Genomic DNA, 25151 nt, shown 5'->3' with positions numbered 1-25151 from the left:
CAAGTATTTTTTTACTCATTATCCCATGTAAAACCTATAATCCTTTCTTAAAGAACAGTGTCATAAGAGATTTTTGGCACCATTGTTTAATATTAATTAACTATTTGTATAATGTAAGACATGCAAATTCTCCCATTCTTGCCCCTGTTCTTATATTGTTTTACTGTGGTCCTTTTTCTTTCTTTTTTTCAATTTTCGGAGGGGGGCGGTGGGGTGTGTTGGGGCGGGGTTCCGAGAAGTTGAACAGGAATGGGAAAGGATTTCGGGGAGAGGGAATTTAATAAACTATCAGAAAAATTACACAAATGCAAGTTTGTAACAAATACGCCATTAAAGACGACATTAAAAATAGGTAAACGTCGTGGCAAAACATTTTTAGGCAGGTACGTAAAAGCGTTCAAACACTAATCATAAACAAATTAATAATCAGTCACTTTGTCCGCTAGTTCTAGCCAGTTGCCAGCAGTCATTTCAACCAGTCGGCAATTGATCAGGTTAAATATGTTGATTACACAATTACGTAACCACATCAAGTGAAGTGGCCAAGGTTTATGAACATCATATTTGAATTTTACTAAACACCTAAGAATATGCATTTAAATGCCCCCACCAAAACATGAACAGCACAAGACCCGATAAATGTTCAAAGGAACAAAAGTTGTGCTCCTTTAAGCATGTTATGCTACAATCTTTGCCTGCCTCATCCAAATCATTTTTCTTCTCTAATGTGCCATTAGTCGATATGCTTCTCACTTCTCTACATCAAAACCCATCGAGAAACTGACAGAACAAGACAAATGGCGTGTACCACCCACTCAGTGATCTTCTTTAAGTATTTACAGCTCAACCAAGTTCCACCACCCATTCAAATAAATTTGTCAGGACTTTTGCACGGCCACAATTCATCTCATTGCTGTTCCTGACAGTAATCTGCCATGAATAGCAAACAGCAAACATCCCAAATAAAAATATCAGAGCTCAGCAACATTCTTAGCAACTCAACCCCTCGCTCCCTCTTCTTTTGCCCCAATTTCTAGTGAAATAAATAGCAAAAAGCAATGTCGGGACCCAATTCACCTAGACTTGTAGATAATAAATATAGATTATAAGAGAACTCGACTGTAATAGTACTCATAATTATAACAACGTGTTCCCTGATCGCCATATAGAAAGTGAATAAAGCCATGTCCATACCATTGCTGGTTTTTCCTGTACTCAGTGAGCACAGGATAAATGTTCTCAAAGGCTGTGTAAGTTTCATCCCTCACCTGATGGAAATGAAACAATCAATTCCACAAAGAACAAGACGGAAAATATAAAACAATAAGAGAATACCTTGAATATGTTACCTTTGCTCCCGTTAGAACAATTTTTCCAGAGACGAATATAAGCAGGACTATCTTTGGTTGCTTCATCCGATAAATTAGTCCTGGAAACAGCTCTGGTTCATACTAAACACCAGGGAAAAAGGAAGTTTAACAATTATCCATTGCACCCTTAACTTCCTAGTGGATTACAGGAGACATGGAAAGACAGAACTGAAGATGACCATTTTAATCCATGCACACCCTTTACAAGACTAAAACATATAATTTTGAAAATGCTCATTCATAAACATTACCAACAAAGTAGATTTCAGAAAGCACTTATTGAGGCCAAAGCAGCATTTATTCATATTATTGGGGAGGGGGTGGGAAATGGTTGCAGATTATTTATGCTGCAATGGAAACCAAAATTGTTTTTACCATTTGCATGAGTCAAATCCCATCTTCCAAAATTGCAACTTGGTGTTCTGACAACATAATCCTTTCAAGACAATTCCATATAATCCCATATAGGCCCATAAATAAGAATTATATTATTTCACCAATTAATGGATTAACACCTACACACGACAAAATCACCAACTAATCACCAAGGAAAGAAGACAATAAAAAGTTCTTTTCTGGACTTACACTAGAGAAAGCACCATGAGAATATGCAAGACCCTCGAGCCGTATTGGGAACTTGACATCACAAGAACCAACAATGTTCTGAATCTTAAAATCCTAAAGCACAATCCAACAAAATTCAATTACCACCTTGTATAGAAAGACAATTTGACAGAAAACTAGTTCAATGAAGATAATAGAGAGAAGTTTAAATGATACCTTGAATTTAGCCGGGAAACCAAGTTTTTGGATAATTCGAGCATACTGAAGGGGGGAAAGACAACTTAGAAAGTACTTCCAATTGAAAGGTAACATGATGCCCAAAAAAAAAAACAGCAACATGATGCCCAAATCCCAATTGAGAAGAAAGTTTGCTTCGTGCTTGTAAACAAGTGATCAGAACATTCAACCATTTCATCCTCTCCTTAAATACATTAAGGTACTTTTACTAATACAAATATAGCGCAATTAAGCTCAAATGTTAAAACAAGCTATCACAAATGGCAATGCTTCTCAATCTAATGGGACTTCCACTTGGAAAACATCAATAATTTATACATGATAAATGAGAACATCGAAGAACAATGCATACCTTCCGTGCTGCCAATTTAGACTGTTGCTCACTCTTAGCTCCCGTACAAACCTAATCGTACCATTTAAATTTACATTGCATAAGTAATGAGTACACTCAGCTACAATCAGAAAGGGTGAAATGTATGGGACCTCTACAAGAATATTACAAGCATCAAAATAAAAATGCAAACTAGCGGCCCACATCCCATCCTCTGATATTCATGTACTAATTTAAAGGATATGAATTCAAGGCCAGTACAAAACAATAACTAAAATTGAACTACAATTATTATGTAAATAAGATGTTAAAAACAACATTAAAACGATCCTATAATGACACAAATGGAACCAAATTCTAGAATGAACAATACCATCTTGCCAGACGCGAAGATGAGTGCAGTCGTTTTAGGCTCCCTGATCCTCATAATCACAGCAGCAAAACGCTGCAAAAGATCGCATCACAATAACATGATCAATAAAGATATCTTATAAACAATAGACTAAGTTACCAAATATACTATTTCAGTCCAAAAACATATCAACAACTAATTGATATTGATGGTGATTTTAATGGAAGAACTTTGATAAAACAAGTTTCTTGGGCCATATAAAATCACTGCAATTTATGGGACATAATGAGCATCTAAAAAAGAAGAGCATTGCTTGCGCAGCTCAAATTTCCCCAAAAAAGGGGGAAAAAAAACAGTACTTACTTTGGGATTGTACTCTGCATTTCTAGCCTGAAGTGCAATTGCTTTAAGGTCCAACTTACAGTCCAAATTGACTGTTGAAACAATATTCCTGGGAGAAAGAAGTGTAGGCATTGTTGAGATTTTCCAGTGAAAGTAGAAGCAAAACTTCTCTTATAACTGAAATACAGAATTTTCACACAAAAACTCTTAGCAATGTTATGAGTCCATCTAAAAAAGAGCCAGGAATGGATATAAATCCAATTCAATGCTTAAAATTGCTTAATTGGGAAGCTCTGAAATTTGATCGACTTATGCATTCAGCAACATTATTTACATTCAAGAAGCTGAAGGTACTATAATTAAGTATCATGTGATGTACCACATATGGATAAAAGGATCGCTTTATTTTGGTGGCAGGGGATAAGGATTACTTAGCGAAAATGAAGTTGATATCCACATGAAGGAGAAAGAATAATATTTAGTAACAAATTGGGAAGTTTAAGCAAATTAGGAGTAAACATGTGAAGAAAATTTCAGTAATACAGAATGTCACGACAGAAGACAAATATTTCATGCTGGATATGAAAGGCAATGGCAGAAATATCCAAAAGACCAAAAGTGCTTGTGAGAGAGGGGGGCCGTGGAAAATACTTAGGGCCCATTTGGCACAATTCCTAGAGACCGAGGGAAAGAAAAAGAAAGGTAAGGAATGGAATGTTCATCACTATGTATATGTTTGGTGTGACATTTGGATTCCTTCACACAAATTTATTTTTTATATTCAATTAAATAAATATTTTAATGTAATGGCTCTAAATACCCAAAAAGATTTTTTTCTATCCTCCTCCTCCTCCCTTCTTCCAGTCACCCACCTCCTCCAACTCTTCTCCACCTCCACTGATCAAGATCTGACAAGCATTAAAGAGTAGTTGCAGAAGCACAAAAATTCAAAAACATCCAAATGCAAATTAAAATTCACCTTGAAAATTGAACCAAGGTCAACACCTCCCGAGGAAAAAAAATTTAATCAAAATCAATAACAGATGCGGATGTCAACTACAAAGCAACCAATTGATTCCAACAGCTCCCACAAACACAAATATATGAATAAAATCTGAATGAAAATTGATTTATGATATTGATGGGAACATGATTGGTAAATCTAACCAAACATGCATCTAGACAATGGAGGAAGAGCAACTAGAGGAACAAAAAGAGGAATTGACAGGCATGGAATAAAATCAGAAACCAGAAGGGGTGAACCACAAGCAGATGGAACGGAGTTTGGCAACAGGGAAGGAGGCTCTGTCAGCACCAAAGAAGATGGTGCAAATCTGGTGAAGTGGATGAAGTAAGAGAGGACCAGGAAAATGATTGTGGGCATTTTGATCATTGAGGATAAATTAGACTTTTCAAAATCAATCTGAACATGGGAATCAACATTATCATGTCCCTGCAATCGATCTTGATCGCCAAAATTAAAGCAAACATGATTCCTACGAGAGGCATTTCCGATTTATAAGGTTAACCAAACACTCACACACGATGGGAATTAAATCAATATTTCCATTCCCGGAGGTTCTGAAATTAAACCAAAATGGCCCTTTGTGTGTTGTTGGGGTTGGGGTTAAATCCCACAATTACAGCATAGCGGAAAGAAAGAGAGACAGGAAAGGAATCAATGCTTATCAAGGGTCAAGAATGAAATTAGAAGAAAAAAATATAACATATTAAAAGAACTGAGGTTAAATATTCATGACTCAGCATTTCGATCAAGATGAGCCTCAATTAAGCTCTTTGTGTAACTATACAAATATGCAGCTAGCCAATCCATGGACGGTTGATGCCACATTTCTGCAGCTACGATCTCACAAACAAGATGCATATGGCACATGCCACAGTGCTGACAGAACAGACCATAGTGAAAAACTAGTTCACATCCACAAGATAATAGCAATTCTTTGGGGTGAAATTAATAACAGTAGGAGTTACTTAATGTCAAACAAAGGCAACCAGCATCAGCCAATAAAACTGGCAAAAGAATAATTATAGGACAGTTTACCACAAAAAATATCTGGTAGCAATTATGCAAATGCATTTATCTATTACTAAATTGAGGTATTTTGTGCTGGGTATGTGCATGGGAACAACACAGCATGATATTCGAACGTAAATTTTAAGATTTTAGAATACACATAAAAGTACACATATAATTATGTATATATTCAACAGATTAACCAATTAAAAGTGAATAAAAATTGAGTTTTAAACGAGTGTTTCACAATTAATCAAAAGATATTCATGACAAGCAACCAATGAAATGAGTTTTCTATAAGCTGTTGAGCTGTTTTGGATCATCTCAGAAACCCCCAAAAAAAATTACAGGAAAAAAAAAGAAGATAAGATATTAGAATATGCTGTGTGCATCATAAAGTACAATAGGTACCCGTACAATCTGATCTGATTTACACGTACCTGATAAGGATATGTCTACCTTTTTTAAGTATAGAAACAACAGAGGCAACTCTAGCCCCTAGAATGACCTTTTTCCACTGATCAGGAAAGTGTATCTTTGTAAAGTGCACCGCTACACCAAAATTCTCGAGTGTTTATGTATATGATTTCACATTTTGACAACATACACTTCCACTGACCCTTTCAAGTTTACATGTCACTAAACCTCAAATGAGTATTAAAATTAAAATTATGGGAAGCTAAAAACACATAATCCAACATTGTCAAAAATAACACTTGTCAAACATGACATGTAACAAGAATACACTGACTGAGATGCTTCAGCAATTGCTTTCAAGTTGAATTCTCAATACCAGTGACAACACATCTGAATCATAAGAAACCACCAGCATGGAGCAATCCTTGAACAACAATGACCAAAACCATTTTTTCTTTTGTTATTAAAAATAATTAATATACTCAAAAATAATGTTATTCATTGTATAAAAAAAAGAATAATATTATTCTTCGAAGAAAAATGTACACACATCTCATGCAATCCACCAAGCAGCATATTAAAGTGTAAACTAGGTAATATTTATATATTTTCTAAAAAGAGATAGTTACTCACTGAAGGGTAGGCACAATCCCAGAAGGGTGCTTTTTAAGATCTACTGGTTGGCTGCCTTCCAATCCTTGATCAGCCATTCCTCAAAATATTGTGTATGCTTCAAGCTGCAGGCCACAGACAAGGATGGCAATCTACAAACCACAATATTTCAGACTAATTAGTATAAATAATTTCATCTAAAAGAAAATTTTGCCCCAAAAAAGTTGTATCACAAAACAAAACAAAACAAAAAAAATCAATCCATGGCAAATAACCCTAACTTTCCATGCTTCCTAATAGTGAAAATTATGAGCGGATTTCGAAGCATATATAGCTGCAGAATACTAGAGCAAATTTCCAAATAATCAAGTATCAACTATAAAACGAAAAACAAAAGAAATGAGGCAAAGGCTAACAGAAATATACATAAATGATTACAACATAATTACAAAGATCAGATTTAAGCTGTGGAAAGATTATCGACAGAAATATGATAGATATCAGACCTTCACGTGTTAACAGTGAGCAAGAAAAGTAGGGTTTGATTATAGAGATCTGCACGTAAGGAGAATTAAGGAATGCGGAACGAGTAAGAAATAGAGAGGGAAGAACTCAAAGCATAATTACATTACACGACAGTAGGTAAGGGAATTCTGTGAGGCCATAAAAGGAGATAATTTATTCCAAGGAAGAGAAATAGGTTTGGGTGATAAAGCAAGGTTGGTCGATGGGTCCTACCACAGTTTTTACAAGAGTTTTATATAAAAACAGAACAAGAACCAGGACCTACAGCTATTGCAAAGTCAATTGTACATTAATCATAAGTTTCTTCAGCAACCACAAATGCTTCTCCTGATCAATACATTTTTTCTGAACTTACTCTAGAACTAAGAAGTCTCTAAATAGAAAATAGTGCAGATTGAAATACATATTACAGTCAGTTCAATGATTGCAAGCTGCGAAGACTAACTAGAGGGTTTTGTAAAGATTAGGAATAAACAACCTATTAACTTGACTCAAAAGTGTTAAAAATTGTCGCCCAAAACAACATATAAGCCAAGTCTACAATAACAAGAAAGTAATCTTACCAGAGTTTGTGAGAATATCAAGCCCTAGGTGACGCTAAAATCGTGCGACAGAAAAATTCCGGTAGAGTAGCGCGCCGATGGCGTAATGCTTGCGGGAATACTTGGACAGATGACTGTCAACTGCTTTGATGGGATCTGAAGGTCGGGTCGCCCGTGGTTGGATGTCCAGCGTCCCCCTCGGTGTTCGAGTATGCAAAAGGCCTTGGAATTTTTCGAAGGTCTGCGTTGCGAAGGCTCCTCGGCCAGCACCTCTATTTATTGATCCCAAACTTGCTTTTTATTTTGGCCAGAAAATCCCAAAACTAGCTTTACAATTAGTATTAAATTAGTATTAATAATTAGTTAATCATTAATCACTAGATTTAATCCCGGTGCACGAAAATGTTTTAATATATAAAAAGATAAAAATAAAAATAATTATAAAAATTTAAAAATGATTTTATAGTACTTATAATTTAAAATAAAAGAAGTTATCTTTATTTTATTTTATTTTAATTGCAGGTATTTTTTTATTTCTAAGATCTACATAAACTTCTTTTAAAATTAGTAACTACAAATATAAAAGTTACTCTTATTTTTAAGTTTTAATTTTCATCCACATAATCATTAATTGACAATTAAATCATGTATATTGGATCAAAATAAATTTTTTAAATATAAGTATTATTTAAAAATTATTTATGTTACCCAAAATATTTAAATGAGATATTCTTTTAAATTTTTATTATTTTTTAAATTTAATAGTTATAAAATTTATTTATTTACTATTTTAAACTTTTAATCCTCTTTTTAATTTGAGAGGAATGAAATAGGATATGATTATAATTAGTTAAATTTTTTTAAAATAGACAATTAGAATTATAAAATTTTAATAGAGAGAAAATGAAAAATGAAAAAAAAAAAGACAAATCAACTGCAAACTCTTAACCTCACTTTTATATTTTTTTAAAAAACTAAAGTCATTAAAATTTCTTGCCTCTCTTTCATTTCCCTTGAATCAAATAGACTGTCAAAACTAATAAAAGTAAAATATTTAGTAAAAAATAATTTGATAATTTTAAAAACAAGAGTAATAGTATTTAAAATGTGCAAAATATTTTCTTTTTAAAAACTTGATAGCATATTTTATTCTATATTCTAATTCTAAATTTTATTATCTATGTACATATTAAAAATTATAACATAAATGACTCCAAAATGTATTGTCTCAAGCTTATTTTGTTTTAAAATTTATAACCTTAATTATATTTTAACAAAGGGTAAAAGAGTATATTAGTCTTATACTATAAATTTAGCACATCTGGAATTCTAAACTCATTTTTAATGTAATGTTCTTTTTTAATCTTTAAAAGCGGTACAATTTAACTCATACTATTAGCAAAAGTTAGCTTTAACTATTAGTTAAACATAAAATAAAAAAAGACTTCAAAAATTATAAAAAAAGACTAATAAAATTTTATTGATACTTTTTTGTAATTTTTTTGTTCTTGTATGTAATTGTTGGTATTTAACTTTACATTTTTTGTCCTTTTTCATAATTTTTTATCATTTTCTAGTCAACTAAGAATTAAAGTGAACTTTTATTAACATGAGAGGTCAGGTTGTATTGTTGTGAATATCATATTTTGTCTGGGCTTTCAAATGTAAATTGAAAATAAATAAAAAAAAGCTTAATAAAATTAAATAAATAAAAAAGGAACAAAAAGGGCTTTTGTGACTTTAAAAAAAATAATAATCTTTCCTTTTTTTTATTGACTCCAAATCTCCTTAATCATGTTCTCATCAAATTTGACTTAATCGAGGAAAAATTAAAAAATTTGAAAAGTCAAATTAATCATATTTTAATTTGAGGTGATTATGGCTTGATTGGAATTTGGTTTAATTAAAGGAAAAATTAAAAATCTGATTTAATTTGAAAAGTCAAATAATAATTAATAGTATTATGATTTGAGGGAATTTTGTCTTGATGAGGCTATTAATGAAAGATAACCCTAATTTAGCCTGTTAAAAAGAAGAGAAGAGGCTACAGGGGGTAGAAAAATTGGACAAGTGGATAGAGATTTTTGAGAGGAGGCAAGTAATGTTGGCGAAGTTTTGAAAGGCTCGGTTATACACCGGAGGGCTCATTATCATTCTAATGTTTAGGAAGTTGACTTGATCCTCACATACTCTAGTTTGCACGATGTGCTCTTGCCTTTGTGTCTTACTTTGTATATTTGATCGTCATATTCCTTACCTATGCATTCATTTATCCTTTCTATTGACATAATATGCTCTTGGTTTGTTTTGTTCTCCTGAGTATCATCATCTATTCATTTGTTACTTTTAGTTTGTATGATTGATTCTTGTGTGTTTGTCTTGTCCTAAAAAGACAAATGGTAAATGGGTCTTCAAGGTGGTTATTTGGTGGCAAATTATTATATGGTAGAATGAGTTTATTGGAAATGTACTTATGTTAATCCTTATTTTATACTAATGAATCATTTACTTTTGTTTTCTTAAAAATAAAGTAGAAATCTCAATGATATACATTCATTCTAAGCCTTTAAAAAAAAGATATATAAGTGATTTTAAATCACTGTGGATATTTGATACATAATATAAGCAATACTAAATTACCACGGTTGCAAATAAAGAAATTTTTCTTGAAAATAATAAAACTTTTGGCATATTTGGGTTACGTCATGAATGATTCTAAATTACTATAAATCTCTAGAAATATTAGATGAGATACCATGAATGACATTAAGTCATTGTAGGTATCAAATTTTGTATTATAATTTCATAACTAAACTATTCACTTTGAAAATTCATTTAGGGATTACCATGAGTGATATTAAATTACCGTGCATGCTTAGAGCATCAATCAGTAGATTATGAGTGATATTCAATCATGACATGTTTTAATATTGGTTATTTTTCTCTTATGCAAAGGTATTTCCTTAAAACAATTTTTATTTGAAAAATAAATAAAAAAATAACCCAAGATAACATTCTTTTCATAAAATAAATTAATTAAAAGAATAAAAACTCAAATAATAACCCTAAATTAAGTGGACTTTGATCATCATTATAGGAAATGTAGGCTCTAGGCTTTAATCCCATATCAAATCCTTCCATGTAAATAAATAATTTATTTTTATTAATTTATATGTATTTTTTATTGTTTTTTCACATGTGATTATAAAAAGGTAATGAAGATATTATTAAAAAAGTCAATTAACTTTACACAATCAACTTAAAGTAATTGCTCTTATGAAAGAGTGTTATTGAGTGCCTAACACCTTCTCCACACAATTGACTTTCGAACCCATTTCGCAAACAATCATTTTTCATTTTACATTTTTTTAAGGTTTCTTAAAAATTTTGACAGTAACTCCTATTTCCCTCCAATAACCAATATTCCCTCTTTAGGAAAGTCTAAATCCAAGCGTGACTATTTTCAAAAATTAAAAAAAATTGCACAAAAAATAAATTTATAGTCATTGATGCTCCTAGATATATAATTCAAATGTCAATTTACTCTTTTACCCTTTAACAATTTTTTTAAAGAATAATTTTTAAATGTAATGTTACCTGCCATTTTAATTTATAAAATAACTAATTTAATAATGTTAGATTTAAAAATTAAAAAGTTTGGTCCAAAAGTACTGTAATTCCATGGACCCTAGTGTTAAAATTTATAAAATGTAAGATTGTAATTGTAATTTTGTTAATTCTCATTGGTGAAAAATTTTTTTGAGTGAAATACATACTTGTTTTTAAAAATAGCTATTTCCATATTGAAAAAAACATATTAAATTAAAATCATTTTTACATATTATGCATTTAAATTTTAAATTTAAAATACTAAAGTATAAAGTGTATATATCAGGTTCAATTTATTTAGATTTTGTATATAAGAAATTTAACCAAATTATCATAAACAAATGAATCGAATTAAAACCAAGACGAAATAAATTAATAAACTAAATTCAGTCTAGGGCAATTACTTTAAATTAGATTCCAACAAATTTTAAGGTGCTAAATTTTAGAAATTTACAAGTTTAACTTTTAATTTTGTAACTTTATTGTGCTAAATTTACAACTTATGTTCAAAATTTTAATAAAAAAATAAATTTATTCATTTTTCAATCATGCTAAAATTTGAAAAATAAATTATAAATTTATCATTAAGAAGTTACAAAATTGAAAGCCAAACTTACAAATCCATTAAGTTTGGCACTTTGAAATTAGTTAGGACATAATTTGATTAAATTGATTTCCTTATGGCCTATCTATCATTCTTTCTTCAATCTATTTTGGCTTTTTTTTTTTTTTAGTTTTAAATCAATTATGCTTATCTTTATTGCAAACATAGTTTGCGATGGGGCTAACATCACCACGAACAAAAAGTATTCGAACATGTTTAGATTTTAATTAGGTAAAATTGATTATACAAAATTAATTAATATAATTAATTTTTATTATAATTAATTATGTTATAACTTAATTATATTTGGATGCTATTTTCTAAAATTGATTTTGATAAAACTGAACATGTTTACATAATTTAATCTATAATTAATTATGTTATAACTTAATTATATTTGGATGCTATTTTCTAAAATTGATTTTGATAAAACTGAACATGTTTACATAATTTAATCAAAACCAATTCTAAATATTTAAATTATCATAAAAAGATATAATTTTTTAAAATATAAATTTTGATAAAGTTGTATATATATATTTTTTAACTTTTCCTTGTAGCACACCTTGCATTACCTATAGATTATACATTTCGACGATAGAAGATAGATGTGCTGCGCAGTTAACTTTTGATCATTAATCCATATTTAATTATGCTGGCTTTTTTATCGTCCACGGGTAAATTAAATGATGCCTTTTCTCATGGATCCAATGCTAAAAACCACATGCATGTGTGGAAGATATATATACAGTGGGCTGGTTTAGATATTCATGAGAAAAAAATGATTAAAAAAAATTAATTAATGTGATTGATTTTGAATATAATTGATTATATTACATAATATATAATTGATTTATAAAATGTATTAATGAGATTAATTTTAATCAAAATTGAAAATCAAGTAAAACTATATGGCTTTATGGAAACATATCCAAATATTCTCAGATAGGTCATTTTTATCCCTCAACTATACACAAAATGTCATTAAAGATCTTAAGCTTAATTATAGGTCAATTTATTTCTCAACTTTAAAAACTTTCTTCATCATGCCCCTGCAATTAATTATCCTCTTCCCTCCATTATGTGGTCCCACTTTTAAATTTTTTTAATATTTTTATTATAAAACATTATATGTCGGGTCCTACTATTTTCATATTTTTTATAATATAAAAAAATCTCTTTCCACTTATATCTCTCCCCCCTCACTCTCTTTTTATCCTCGTTATCCACATCATCTTTTCATCTTCCTCCCTCATCAAACATGCTAGAAAGTCATCGATTTCTTTCTTAATCTTGTTGCTATTTCATAGAGGAATCGATCAATCACTTCAAATGCTTGGGCTATATTCTCTTCCTTGGTTCAATTTTAAGCCATCTCTGAAGCTTCAGATGCTCTTAGGTATTGTGTCTCTATAATATGAACTCATATGAACTCTTCTACTTCATCAAATTAAAGGCTCCTATGCATGCAACTTATTGGAAATCAAGTGTGAGGGTTTTTAGGTTGAATTCTAAGACTATAGAGCAGATGGCGACGAAGTTGAAGCAACCAAACATGTCTTGCAGATCTACTTTGATTCCTTACCTCTCAACATGATCAAGAAGAGGAATCAAAAAACCTCCACTAATCAGACCTTGTTGGAAGTAAGTAGCTATTCTCTTCCACACATCCATGAAGTCCAATGATCAATGATAAGTTCTGATCAAGAACAAGCTAATGTTCAGACCCTTCAAGCTTTTTTGTTCTTGTGGTGGTTAGAGCCATAGGAAACAATGAGTATCTTTTTTCCAGAGGTTGGAGTCAATAAAGGACATAAGCTTGTGGTGGTTGTGTGGGGTTTGTTCGAGGAGAAGAGGTAGATGGCTGACAATGATCCTCCTTTTATCTCAGTAAACTCTAAAATCGAGGTAATCATGAAATTATTCCTATAGATTATCAAATTTGTCAAATTACACAAATAGGAAATCCCAAGCTTTTTTTACCATTTAAAATACTTTCAACATTTACAAATTAGAGTTTAAAACAAGTGTGAAAGCATAGAAAATCAAAGATAGAATCAAAATATTTTCATATAAACACCTAATAATTCAACTGTGCGCAAAATAGAACATGCGCCACAGCTTATTGTAGGTGTGCCACAATGTGTTTGCCTTTGTGCCATGCGTCACAGCAAAGGTGCCATATGCTATGACACATTACGTGAGTTTTGATAGCAAATTTTGCTGTCATGTGACAGCATCCAAGATAAATTTTCAACATGTTCCCTTTTTCTGTCTGACGTTCGATTAAGGTGAACTAGGTATCTACAGAGAACTTTCTTCTAACTCTAACTAATGGCATGGCATAAGTTTTACAATCAAATTATTTTTCTATCAAAAGTTAGATACCCTTTTCAATTCTCACTTCTTTTTTTATAAGAACTCATAAATAGGGTGCTCAAACTCTAACAAATATGCCAAAAGCCTATACTAATCCTTAAACCACACTCAATGGATCATTTAAGACTCGTGTAATACACCATGTTCATTTTAATACACATATATCATAAATTCAATAATTAATCCCTTCAACTTATAAAAACACAAGGGGGATTCATCTTTGTATAATTCATTAAATGTCCATCCAATAACAACAAAATACACCTTACACTACTCACACTAGTATTTCGACCTTGTTTGAACTTTACAATCATATATCAATAGCTCAAGAATTAAATACACACAATGCTTTCAATTATAATGCAAGTAGCTGAAGATAATGGAATGAAATTCTAGTTGAAAAATCAATAATTTAAATACATATCAAAATAAATCTAAAGGCCTACTGTTAGGATTTTCACACGATTCTTGACCTCCAATCATTTTTTTATCCTAATCTAATGAGTTAGGCCGTGAAAATATAAAAAATGAGGAGTGAGTATAACCACTCAATAATCAAGATCAACCTAGCCTATACAGTCGCACATCAATTAAGTGTAGATGCAAATGGTAATAAACATTCATCATATTCTCATATATCAAATATAGCCTTGGTTACAACAATAGGAATCATGTGACCGAACATGCAACAATTAACATTAGATATATCACAATTTTGCACATCTTGGGATTGTAAAAAATATCAAGCATACACCCCTAAAACATGTCAAACCACAATAATAACAATTATATGACTAGAATTAAATGCATAATTAATGCCAACCTTATACCTTCTATAACATTCTAGAAATTTAAACCTCATTAACAAAGTTTAATTAGGGTGATTAAGTAAATTCAGTGACATGTATGGCCAGAGAGATCTAACAGGTGTATTTTGTTATGATTTCAACCCTAAATATGGGTTCGAAGTGAAGTTGGGTCACCCAAATATAAAAAAGGGAGAAAAATATGAAGAATACACTTCTGTGGCATACGCCGCGACATGTGGATCATCCGTTGTGATGCATGTATGCTAACTAGCTAGAGAAGAACCACTATGTGCCATGCATCATGGTATGTTGTGCGTCTTTTGCAATGCACGGTCACTTTTTTACAGAAATATGGTTCGAAACTAATGCAGAACATAAGAAAAACAAAGGACAAGCGAAGGAGAAATGAAAGAGCTCCGTTAGGGCTTGAAGAGTTGAAGCTTTTAGAGCTTCTAAACACTAGAAGTAAGTTTTCCAAGCTAAAATCTCTCTTTCTCTTCCATTTTCTCAAGTTGAAAAGTTAGGGTTTAGTTAAGAGAGATGATTTTCGGTCTCTATATGTTTGAACTTATTGACTTAAATAGAGTTAATGGGAGTAGATTGAACTATTTAAACATAGCATTAATGATTCTATGTATTTTTGGTTGTTAGGAGTCATAAATGCATGAAAATCCTCCATAAAAGAGGTAGATAGAGTAATATGACTCTATTAATAGTGATTTAGGAGTTTAATGAAGTTAATGAGTTAGAGGAAGTTAAGAAACCTTATGTGTGCCTTTGTAACTGCGAAGATTGAATGTTAAGAGTGAAAAAGTGTTGAATTAAATAGTGAAATTATGTAAACAAGGATATTGATAAATTATCTGGTGATTAATTGTAGAGTGAGTATATTTAGCACCATTCAAACTTCATGAAAGCTTTAAGAGTGCATAATTAAGGGCTGAAACCTTTAACCTCTTAAAAATTTGAGGTAACTAAGAAAATTCTTTCTTACACTTTTGTGTATTAGTTGATTGATTGATGTATATTTGAAAATTTAAATGTGTAAAATTGAATGAGATGCAAGTGTGGCATAACTTACTTAAAAATCCACTATAATGATCTTATAAGTTCAATGATGTATTTTCCTTTAGAGTTTAATGAGGTGATATGTTAGTGGATTTCAATTATTTTTGTGTCAAGTGAACTTCAATGACTTGATAAGTGAAAAGTTGAATAAGGTAGTGCTTTGTGGAGTTCTACAATGTGTTATTATGAAGTTCTATGAGACAGAGTAAGATAGAGTTCAATGATTTGATTGTACGTGTTAATGTGATGTTTATGTATGAGATAAGTACAATGATGATGCTATGCATACTTAAACATTGAGAAATTGCATGCCTTGCAATGTTGCATTATTATGCATTAAATGATTTTGAAAGGCGAGAGTTGGCTTAGAGAGGGGAGTAAAAAAAATTAAATCCATGTGGTAAGCCTTTCATCTAAGCTTGATAACTTTCTTGGATTATTTCATTTCATCATCCTACTTTTTTAATAAGTGATTGTCCTTTTAGTTCAACGAGGGACTCAAACCCAGCTAGTTTTTTCGCTTGTTCAAAGAGGAAGATAGTTTAGGAAGAATGACACCCCATAGTGTGAGAAAAAAGAAAAAACCATGACCCACGAGTGAGTTAGACGACCTTGGCTTGGTAACCTCTTATGCATGTTTAGCTAGGATAGTCTCAGTGTATAAACGATTCCAATGTGTTATAGTCCACATTTTTGTATCAGAGGCATAAGGGGGACACAAGGGAGGGTTAATCATGTATATAATGATAACAAGGGCTCATGATTGTCTGTATTATGACCCTAGTGATAAAAATCTTGAGCTTTATCTTATATTCATGTGAAATTGCATTATTAAGTCATTATCTCACAATTATATACTAATATGAATAAGATTTGTGAATTGTACTCTTGAACATGTTAAATGATTTGAAAATAATATTCTTACCACTTGCATTTAAATTGATTATCACACATTAATATAAGTTAGATGGACTTTAGCTACTGAGTGATTATACTCATCCTATTATCTTCAATATTATAGGAACTAGCTTATCGGGACACGAATGAGAGAAATAAACTGAGACCTAGGACTGTGATCTTAAAATTAGTAGGCCTCATTTACTTTAATTTTTGTTATGTATATAATTTAAATGATGTTGTCAACTTGGGAGAATTCATGTGTTGACTTACTTACACTATGTGATTGTGGAAGTATATTGTGTATTTAGGTCCTAGAATTGTATTTGTAATTATTATGAAATTTATAGCAATGACAAAATACTAGTACAAATAAGGAATAAGAATTTCTTGTCATTGATGAATGATTTATGATATTGAGGCTCCCCGTTTTGTTGTTGTGATTTAAGGGTTGGGCAATGTAAATGTGTTTTGTGTGATATGTTAGTAATGTGGTGTATTACATAGATCCATTTAGTTCATTGAGTGTGATTTGGATGGTGTTTGTAGCTTCTGGCTTTTAGTATGAGTTTTGGGTACTCAAGTTATGTGTAAATTGTAAAAAGGACTGAATTTTGAAATGAGTGTCCAATTTTTAATTGAGAATAATTTAATTGTAAACCAAAGCCATTAGTTAGAGCTAGTACAAAAACAAACAGCAGTTATGGGAGTTAACGTCTAGGGCATTGATGGATAGAATCTTTTATGTTAAGGGATATAAACGACCTATAGTTGAGTTTAAAATTTCAAATAACTTTTGCGTATAATTAAGGGACAAAAATGACCGTTAACCCTAAAATTAATTGTGAATCAAAAACCATGTTTTCCTAAAAATATCCAACCACTCAATATACAAACTAAAATCAATTATAAACTCAAATTATGATTTTTTTTAATATCCAAACACCCCTATACATGCCAAAATCAATTATCAAGGTGTGTTTGGATTTTAATTAGGTATAAATTATTATGAAAATTAATTAATGTAATTAATTTTGAATATAATTGATTATATTATGAGGTATATAATTGATTAATAAGATTATAGAATTGAAAAGTAGAATTGAAAATCAAGTAAAATCATGGTCTTATGAAAATATATCCAAATGTCCTTATTACATGTTAAAATCAATTATGAATTCAAAACCATATTTTCAAAAAAAATTTCAAACACCCATTATATATACTAAAATTAATTATGAACCCACAATCATGAATTTCTTAAGATTATCCAAACATCTCTATACGTGTCAAAATTAATTATCAATCCAAAACTATGATTATCCTATAAGCTACTATTACTTACTTTTTAATTTATATTTTTAATTATACTTTTCTAAAAATTTATCCAAAAATCATATAAATTATTTTATAAATCATATTTTTTAGTTTATAATTAATTTTGACATATACAGAAGCGTTTGGATATTTAAAAAAAATATGATTTTAGGTTCAAAATTAATTTTGGCATGTATAATAAATGTTTGAATATTTTTAGAAAAATATAATTTTAGGTACATAATTAATTTTAACATATAATAGGGGTGTTTCGATATATTTTTACGAAGGCATAGTTTGACCTCTAAAATTGATTAATGCAATTATCGAAACAAGCACACTATCACTTATTTTTAATTCAATTTTTCAATCATATGTTTCCAAAAATTTATCCAAAAATCATATAAATTATTTTGCAAAGTCATATTTTTAGTTCATAATTAATTTTCACATGTATAGAGGTGTTTGGATATTTTTAAGAAAATCATAATTTTGTATTTGTAATTAATTTTAGCATGTATAATGAGTGTTTAGATATTTTAGAAATATGTGATTTTAAATTCATAATTAATTTTAACATGTAATAAGGTGTTTGGATATATTTTCAAAAAATCATAATTTTGATCTTAAAATTGATTCCAAATGTTATCCAAACAAGCACCTTATATGTGTCAAAATCAATTAAGAACGCATGAACCATGGTTGTTTCATAAGTTATTATTAATTATTTTACAAATTATATTTCTGGGTTCATAATTTATTTTGACATGTATAGAGGTATTTGAATATTTTTAAAAAAGGTTAAGATATAATTTTACTCTTAAATTTTTTTTCAAGAAGTAATTTTACCCTTGTATTGATTAGTGGGATAATTTTATCTTTGAATTATTTTGTTTAAAGAGCAAAAAATTCCTTTTTATGGTGTCTAGCGCTCCTCAAAAAAATAGTTCAAAAGTAAAATTATCCTACTTATCACTATAGAGGTAAAATTGCTCCTCGAGAAAAAGTTTGAGGATAAAATTACATCTTAACCCTTTTAAGAAAACTATAGTTTTGGGTTCACTATTGATTTTGACATGTATAGATGGTATTTGGATATTTTTAGGAAAGAATAATTTTGGTTTTTGGATTCATAATTGATTTTAATGAGTAACAAGGGTATTTGGAGATATTTTCACAAAAATATATTTAACATCTAAAATTGATTTTCAAATTTATCCAAACAAGCAAGCACCACTTAAAATAAGGGTGGAGATAAGGGAACTAGGGCCGTCTAAATTTTTTACTTTGTAAAATGTAAGAGTTATATATTTTTAACCCCCTAAGCTAATACATTACATAAACCTTAAGACATTAAATGGAATTTTCATTCCAATTCTATGTGCAGTCTTTTATGTATGTAAAGTGCAATTGTTTCATTAGCTTGAAAATAGATTGTTATGGGATCTACTTATTTTCAAGAGGATAATGTTACAACTGTTCTTAAAGCATTGAAGTTATTTGAAATTGCTTTCATTTTGTATTTGATAAAAGAAATTATAAAAATTATTACTAGTAAACTTTGTCAAGCATTGCAACAAAAATCTCTAGATATATTGAATGTTTTGTGCTTGATATCTACTATAAAATCACTTATCCAAAAATTAAGGGGTTATGATTAAAATGCACTTTTAGAAAAAAAATTACTTTTTTAGAATAACCAAGCTATTAAAATTTATGATATGAATATTTTATTCTAATGAAATTTGATCTCATCAACATAAAAATTTTGTGATAATTTAACATCATTATCATGTTGATAAATTTATTTGCTATAATTATCTATCGAAAAAATTAAATAGTAAATAGAGTAAGCAAATAATAAAGCTTTTTAAATTGAACAAAATTTTAGATCTCAAAAATATATTTAAATCATTCAATGATCATAGGAAAGATGTAATTTTAACTAACTTAATGATGGTTTATATTGAGAAATAAATTATCATGCTCATAGATATGATAATTAATGATTTTTATGGTATGAAAAATCAATAAGTAGAACTTAAAAAATGAAAGCACATATATATTTTTATTATATATTTGTAAAAATGAATATAAATATGTATGTTGGAATACTTACGTTATGCTAGTTATATGGTATATGGATTTACTTTTTTTCAATTATCATACATGCCTTATAATCTCGGCCCTCCTAATAAAATTTCTAGCTCCATCCCTGCACCTAAATAAAAATACATATAAAAGATGATTCTGCTCAATTCATCAAATTAAATTATTATAGAAGAAGTGCATTGAAACTAGATTAAAAATAAAGATTTTAATAATCAATATTAATACATTTTTTATTATTCATAAATATTCTCTTATTGGAGGTAATCCTATTTGATGAATGATCTAACACTACATGTGAGCAATTTTTTTAGTGGAGATTTGAATCTTGGTTTGTTATGTTGTAAGAAATTAACTTCTTCCACTTGATCCACTCCATTGGTGATACATTTTTATTCCAATAGATGTATAATAAAAAATAATAATGATAGTCTGTTAACTGTCACATTATTAAGAAAATAAATTTACTATTTAAAAATTATAAATTAAAAACTTAAATCTATTGCTTAAATTAAATTTGAATTGTCTAAATTTCACTACTATGATAACAATGAGCACCAAACCAAACTAATAACAAGGAATAACATAATGTATTTAAAAACTCTTTCCTTTGAAAATCGTAAGTCACTTTTAACTAATTTACATCCCTGGTAAGTTAGTTAATAATATTTTAAATTACTCTGTTTGGTCATGTTTACCTTTATTTTATGACCTGTCTTATCTAAAAAAAGCTTATTAATTTCATCTTCCAATTGATGTCATTTTTTAAAAAGATATCATTAATTACACTTGAAAAAAAATAATTTTTTTGAGAAAATTAATTTTTAGTCCATAAATTTTTGACTTGATTATAATCAAATCCCTCAACTTTGAGTCATTATAATTTAGTCTTTATAGTTTTGATTTAGTTGTAACTCAATCCTTAAATTTTGACTCACTGCTCAGTCCCTATATTTTATAAAAAATTATTAAAAGTTTTAGCCTTTAAAATACGGTCCTAAATTTTAAAATACTTTTAATATTTATAATTTTTTTCTAAAATATAAGGACTAATATTTTAGATGTCTAAAATTATAAGGATTGAGTTACACATAATCAAAATTAGAAATTAAGTTACAATAATGTTTAAAATTATAAGAATTAAATGATTAATTTTCCTAAATTTTTTAAGGATAAGGATCGTTTTTGCCGTTGAACTCGATGTGAACCATCATAATTGACCCAAAACTCAATAAAGGATCATTTTATATGCCTCAACCTTATAGATTCTTTATTTCATCACCTTATCATGTCCTCCATTCATTTTCTATGTTAGTAGGGCCTACGTGTAAATTTTTTAGTATTTTTATTATTAAAATATTAAAAGCAGGTCCTACCATTCATTTTAAATATTTTCCCCTCCTTCTCCTTGCAACTTGTCTCCTCTTCTTCATTCTTCTCATCTTTGCAACTCAGCTTCAACATTAAAACCCAATGTGACTTCTAAACCACATTCATCATGAATGATCGTCACTGTGTTTGGAGTTAAGAGTGGTGTCACTTGGTAAATGGTGATGATATTTCCACTGACACCCACCTCCAATCTCCCCCTCCTCTGCCGCATCACCAAGCACCCACCTCCACTTTCCCTCCCTCCTCAATCATGAAGAAGGCAGAGTAGTGGGGTGGTGATGAACTGGGCATTGGCCTTAATGAACCATGACACACAATCATATATGGACCTAAACATCATTATGAGCTTCTTGAAGCACACACTTTGACTCATGGCAAACTACTCACAAATGCTTGCCACTAATGGAGATGGAAAGGGAGGAGAGAAGGAGATAGAGAGGTGAGAGCGAAAGAGAAAGAGTAAGGGAGGAGAGAGGGAGGAGAGAGGAGATGGAGAGAAGCAGAGATAGGCCAAAGTCAAAGATGCAAGCAACACCATTCAAAAGAGAGAAGTTGAACATGAGGACATTTGCCATGTTCACATTCAGAGATGCAAGCAACTTCCATCATGTTCACGTTCAAAGACATCCGCCAAAGTTAGAGATGCAAGCAACTTCTGCCATATTCTTGTTGCAGACATCACAAAAATAGGGTTAAACATGAAAAAGGATACCAGAGCAATGCCAACTTTAGTGTTTTTGTTCTCAGGTCCAAGAGTGAGGAACATAAGGTTCAAGGAGAGGTTGGGAGCGGCTAGGAGCAAAGGTTCTGAGAGTGTTTAATGTGCATGATATTATGTCTAGTTGGACCATAATAGCTTGTCATTTTTTATGCCTGCCACGCTGATTTTTTAGTGTTGGAGCTGGCCAAAAGGGTGGAGAGAAGAAAAGGTAAAAATAAAAGTAATATAAGGCCCACAAGTAATATCTTTTAATAAAAAATATTTAAAAAGAATTCAAAAATAGAACCACTAACAAAAAAATGGACAAATTAAAATAAATAATAATAGACAAAAATAAAATCTAAAGTTAAGGAATATAAATGATCATTTGTTGAATTTAAGATTTTGTGTCCAATCCAGAAGCAAAAATAACCTTTAACTTTATAAGTTTTTTTTATATAAACAAAAACACATTCTTCAATAAACATTTACTACAAATTTTTTAGTTTATCCTCTCAAACTTAAAATTTACTATCATGAGAAACATTATTCTAACATTATGCTAATTAAATACAAGAATGTTTTAATCCAACTTTTTTTTATTTTTAAATACAATTATTATAGTTAACCTTAATCATTAACCACTTTTCTTAAAGCGTGTACAATTATCTTCTCCTACATTTAAAATCGGAGGGAGCACTTTATAAAAGATGACACCTTGCCTAGAGAAAGAGAGACCCTATTTAACACTACATTTCTTTTACCATGGATTGGCTCTTTTTTGTCATGAGAAGAGAGAGGGGAGAGAGAGACCCTATTTAACACAATACATTTTTTTTTACCATGGATTGGCTCTTTTTTGTCATGAGAATTATCCAAGAACAAGCTGGGATAATATAACCCACTGGAGAGGATCAGATTCGCTTTATGGAAAGTCCTTTGAGATTTCAAGGAGGATCGCTAGAATGATAGAAATTAGTGAGCGATAAATACTATAAAATACACTTGACATGATGGTTCATGCCTTCATGGTCAGGTGGACAGTTTCCTCCACGTCCCTCTCCTTTCTTCCACAATCAGCCGGTAGTACATGCAAATGAGAACAAGAATCTGACAAAAATTTGAGTTCTCAAATTACCTTCACTGCGTTTCTGTTAAAAAAAAAAAAAAAATTTGCTGCTATTCCGAAATCCTCTTCATGAAGGTATCGAAGAGCAATAAACACATCTAAATCAACGACGAAACCCTTCATTTCTGCTGTGAGATGTCTCAGTTAATCGTGTGTTTGCTCCAGATCTTTAACAAATGTCCGGAGAAACCCATTAATGATACGAGGGGCTGCTCCATCACAAAACCGTTTAGCGAGATCCACCGCCTTCAAAACAACCATGCATTAGAAATAGCAAGTTAGTAGAGAAACCATAAGCGAATTAAAGAAACAATTGAAGCTCGTCAGAAAAGAGTAAACAGAAAAAATATATCCACCGCCTTCAAAACAACCATGCATTAGAAATAGCAAGTTAGTAGACAAACCACAAGCGAATTAAAGAAACTCAATTGAAGCTCGTCAGAAAAGAGTAAACAGAAAAAGATGCCACAACAAATATATAATATTGATAATGGCAATAATATCAGTGATAATAACAATAAGTAGACTAAGAGATACCTCATTAATGACGATTTGGTGCCTTGTTCCAAGCACCGCAATCTCAGAAATTGCCAAGTGAAGGAGGATAGAAAGTTCCAATATCCTACCTGATGGCTCATTCTGAAATGTATCAATAAATAAGATGAAAACTACTGGTGTTAGCAAAGAAAATAATAGTCACAAAGTAGCCAATTCATCAAGGCACATGAGCACAGGGTAGAACGGGTCACTTGTCAATAGCTGGCCTTACATTTGCCACAGAAAATTTATCGAGATCTAATGCTTTGACTTAACGAAGGTAATGATGAGACAATAATGAAGTTCTGTCCCCACCCTCCAGCAATTAAGGAATTGATGGGTCTTATAAATGGTCTCTAAATAGCTTGGGAAAGGGGGAAAAAAACTGAGTGTTTGGGGAAAAACACGAGATTTTGATCCTTTATAAGGGGCATTTTAGGAAAATGCCTTACTTACACCTAGAACTTTATAATCAGACTTATAACTAGGGACACAACAAATCTAAAAGCCGGGACTTGTAACTAGGGATGGACGGAAGTAGAAGATAAAGAAGGTCAGAGTATCACACTCTGCAACAAAGCCAATAGATGCATGATACTATTTAACCATTGTAACAATATGCATTTCTTAAATATTCGAAACAAGTGTTAAGCATGGTTTCTGTATTCAGTGTATGCAGTGCAGATTTTGCTCTTTTTTTTTTTTTTTTAATAAACAGATTTTCTGTTTCCTCAGCTCGGGAATGTTTTTCAAGTAAAGACACACAAAGCAGCTGAAAAGGGATTCAATGAAGTGATCAAATGAAAAGATTCATCGTTCTAGGTCAAAACAATAGTAATCTGCTAAGGATACCAGCCTCCTTGCCTTTTCATAGGCAAAATCTTCTGAATTTAAAAAAAGCAAGGCAAAGGGTAGGCTCAATGAAAGGGGGAAAGCTGACATCTCTCACAAAGCCCAACCACAGTGATCCTTTTAATATAGGTCATAGAAACTTGATAATATCAGTAAATGGTTTAGAACAGACAATTTACGTATGCAATCCTAAAGAACAAGAAAATCAGCTACTGCAAGTTACACAAGATATAACAGAAACTTTAATAATTTATATTTTCCTGACTCGTTAGTTTGCTTACTAAAAACACATACCTCCTTTGAACTTGGACTGCACAACAAGAAAAGAACACTCAATTCAATCAAAGAAAGAAATACAGCACTCAAGGCAAGGCCATGGATAGAAGAGTCAAACCAATGATTTGAAATCTGACTTAATTAAA

At 30.5% G+C, this 25151-nt stretch overlaps 1 protein-coding gene and 1 long non-coding RNA gene across 4 annotated transcripts; both read right to left on the bottom strand.

Annotated features, from left to right (window-relative positions):
* Positions 1–384: 384 nt before the first annotated feature.
* Positions 385–7590, bottom strand: LOC129308883 (TATA-box-binding protein). 3 transcript variants are annotated; one of them, XM_054950257.1, is made up of 10 exons: positions 7349–7590; positions 6282–6412; positions 3218–3305; positions 2876–2947; positions 2524–2574; positions 2151–2195; positions 1956–2048; positions 1350–1451; positions 1195–1268; positions 385–1033 (listed from the first exon to the last, which is right to left on the bottom strand). In XM_054950257.1, coding segments are annotated over exons 2-10 (603 nt in total). In that variant the 5' UTR covers positions 6359–6412; positions 7349–7590; the 3' UTR covers positions 385–1032. The 3 variants fall into 3 exon arrangements, with proteins under 3 accessions (XP_054806232.1, XP_054806231.1, XP_054806233.1); XM_054950256.1 differs by having other exon boundaries at positions 385–930; XM_054950258.1 differs by lacking the exons at positions 385–1033; positions 1195–1268; positions 1350–1451 and having other exon boundaries at positions 1950–2048; positions 2151–2355.
* A 15592-nt stretch (positions 7591–23182) lies between these two features.
* LOC129309289 (uncharacterized) lies at positions 23183–24118 on the bottom strand. Its single transcript, XR_008592887.1, has 2 exons — positions 23878–24118; positions 23183–23586 (listed from the first exon to the last, which is right to left on the bottom strand). It is a non-coding gene; the product is annotated as an uncharacterized LOC129309289 (long non-coding RNA).
* Between the last annotated feature and the right edge of the window lie 1033 nt (positions 24119–25151).

This window comes from Prosopis cineraria, unplaced genomic scaffold, assembly GCF_029017545.1.
Source record: "Prosopis cineraria cultivar Desert tree isolate PC_DT_omini unplaced genomic scaffold, ASM2901754v1 PC4, whole genome shotgun sequence".
Classification (NCBI taxonomy): domain Eukaryota; kingdom Viridiplantae; phylum Streptophyta; class Magnoliopsida; order Fabales; family Fabaceae; genus Prosopis; species Prosopis cineraria.
The sequence above is the reverse complement of the archived record's forward strand: the minus strand, read 5'-3'. Positions and strand labels throughout refer to the sequence as shown.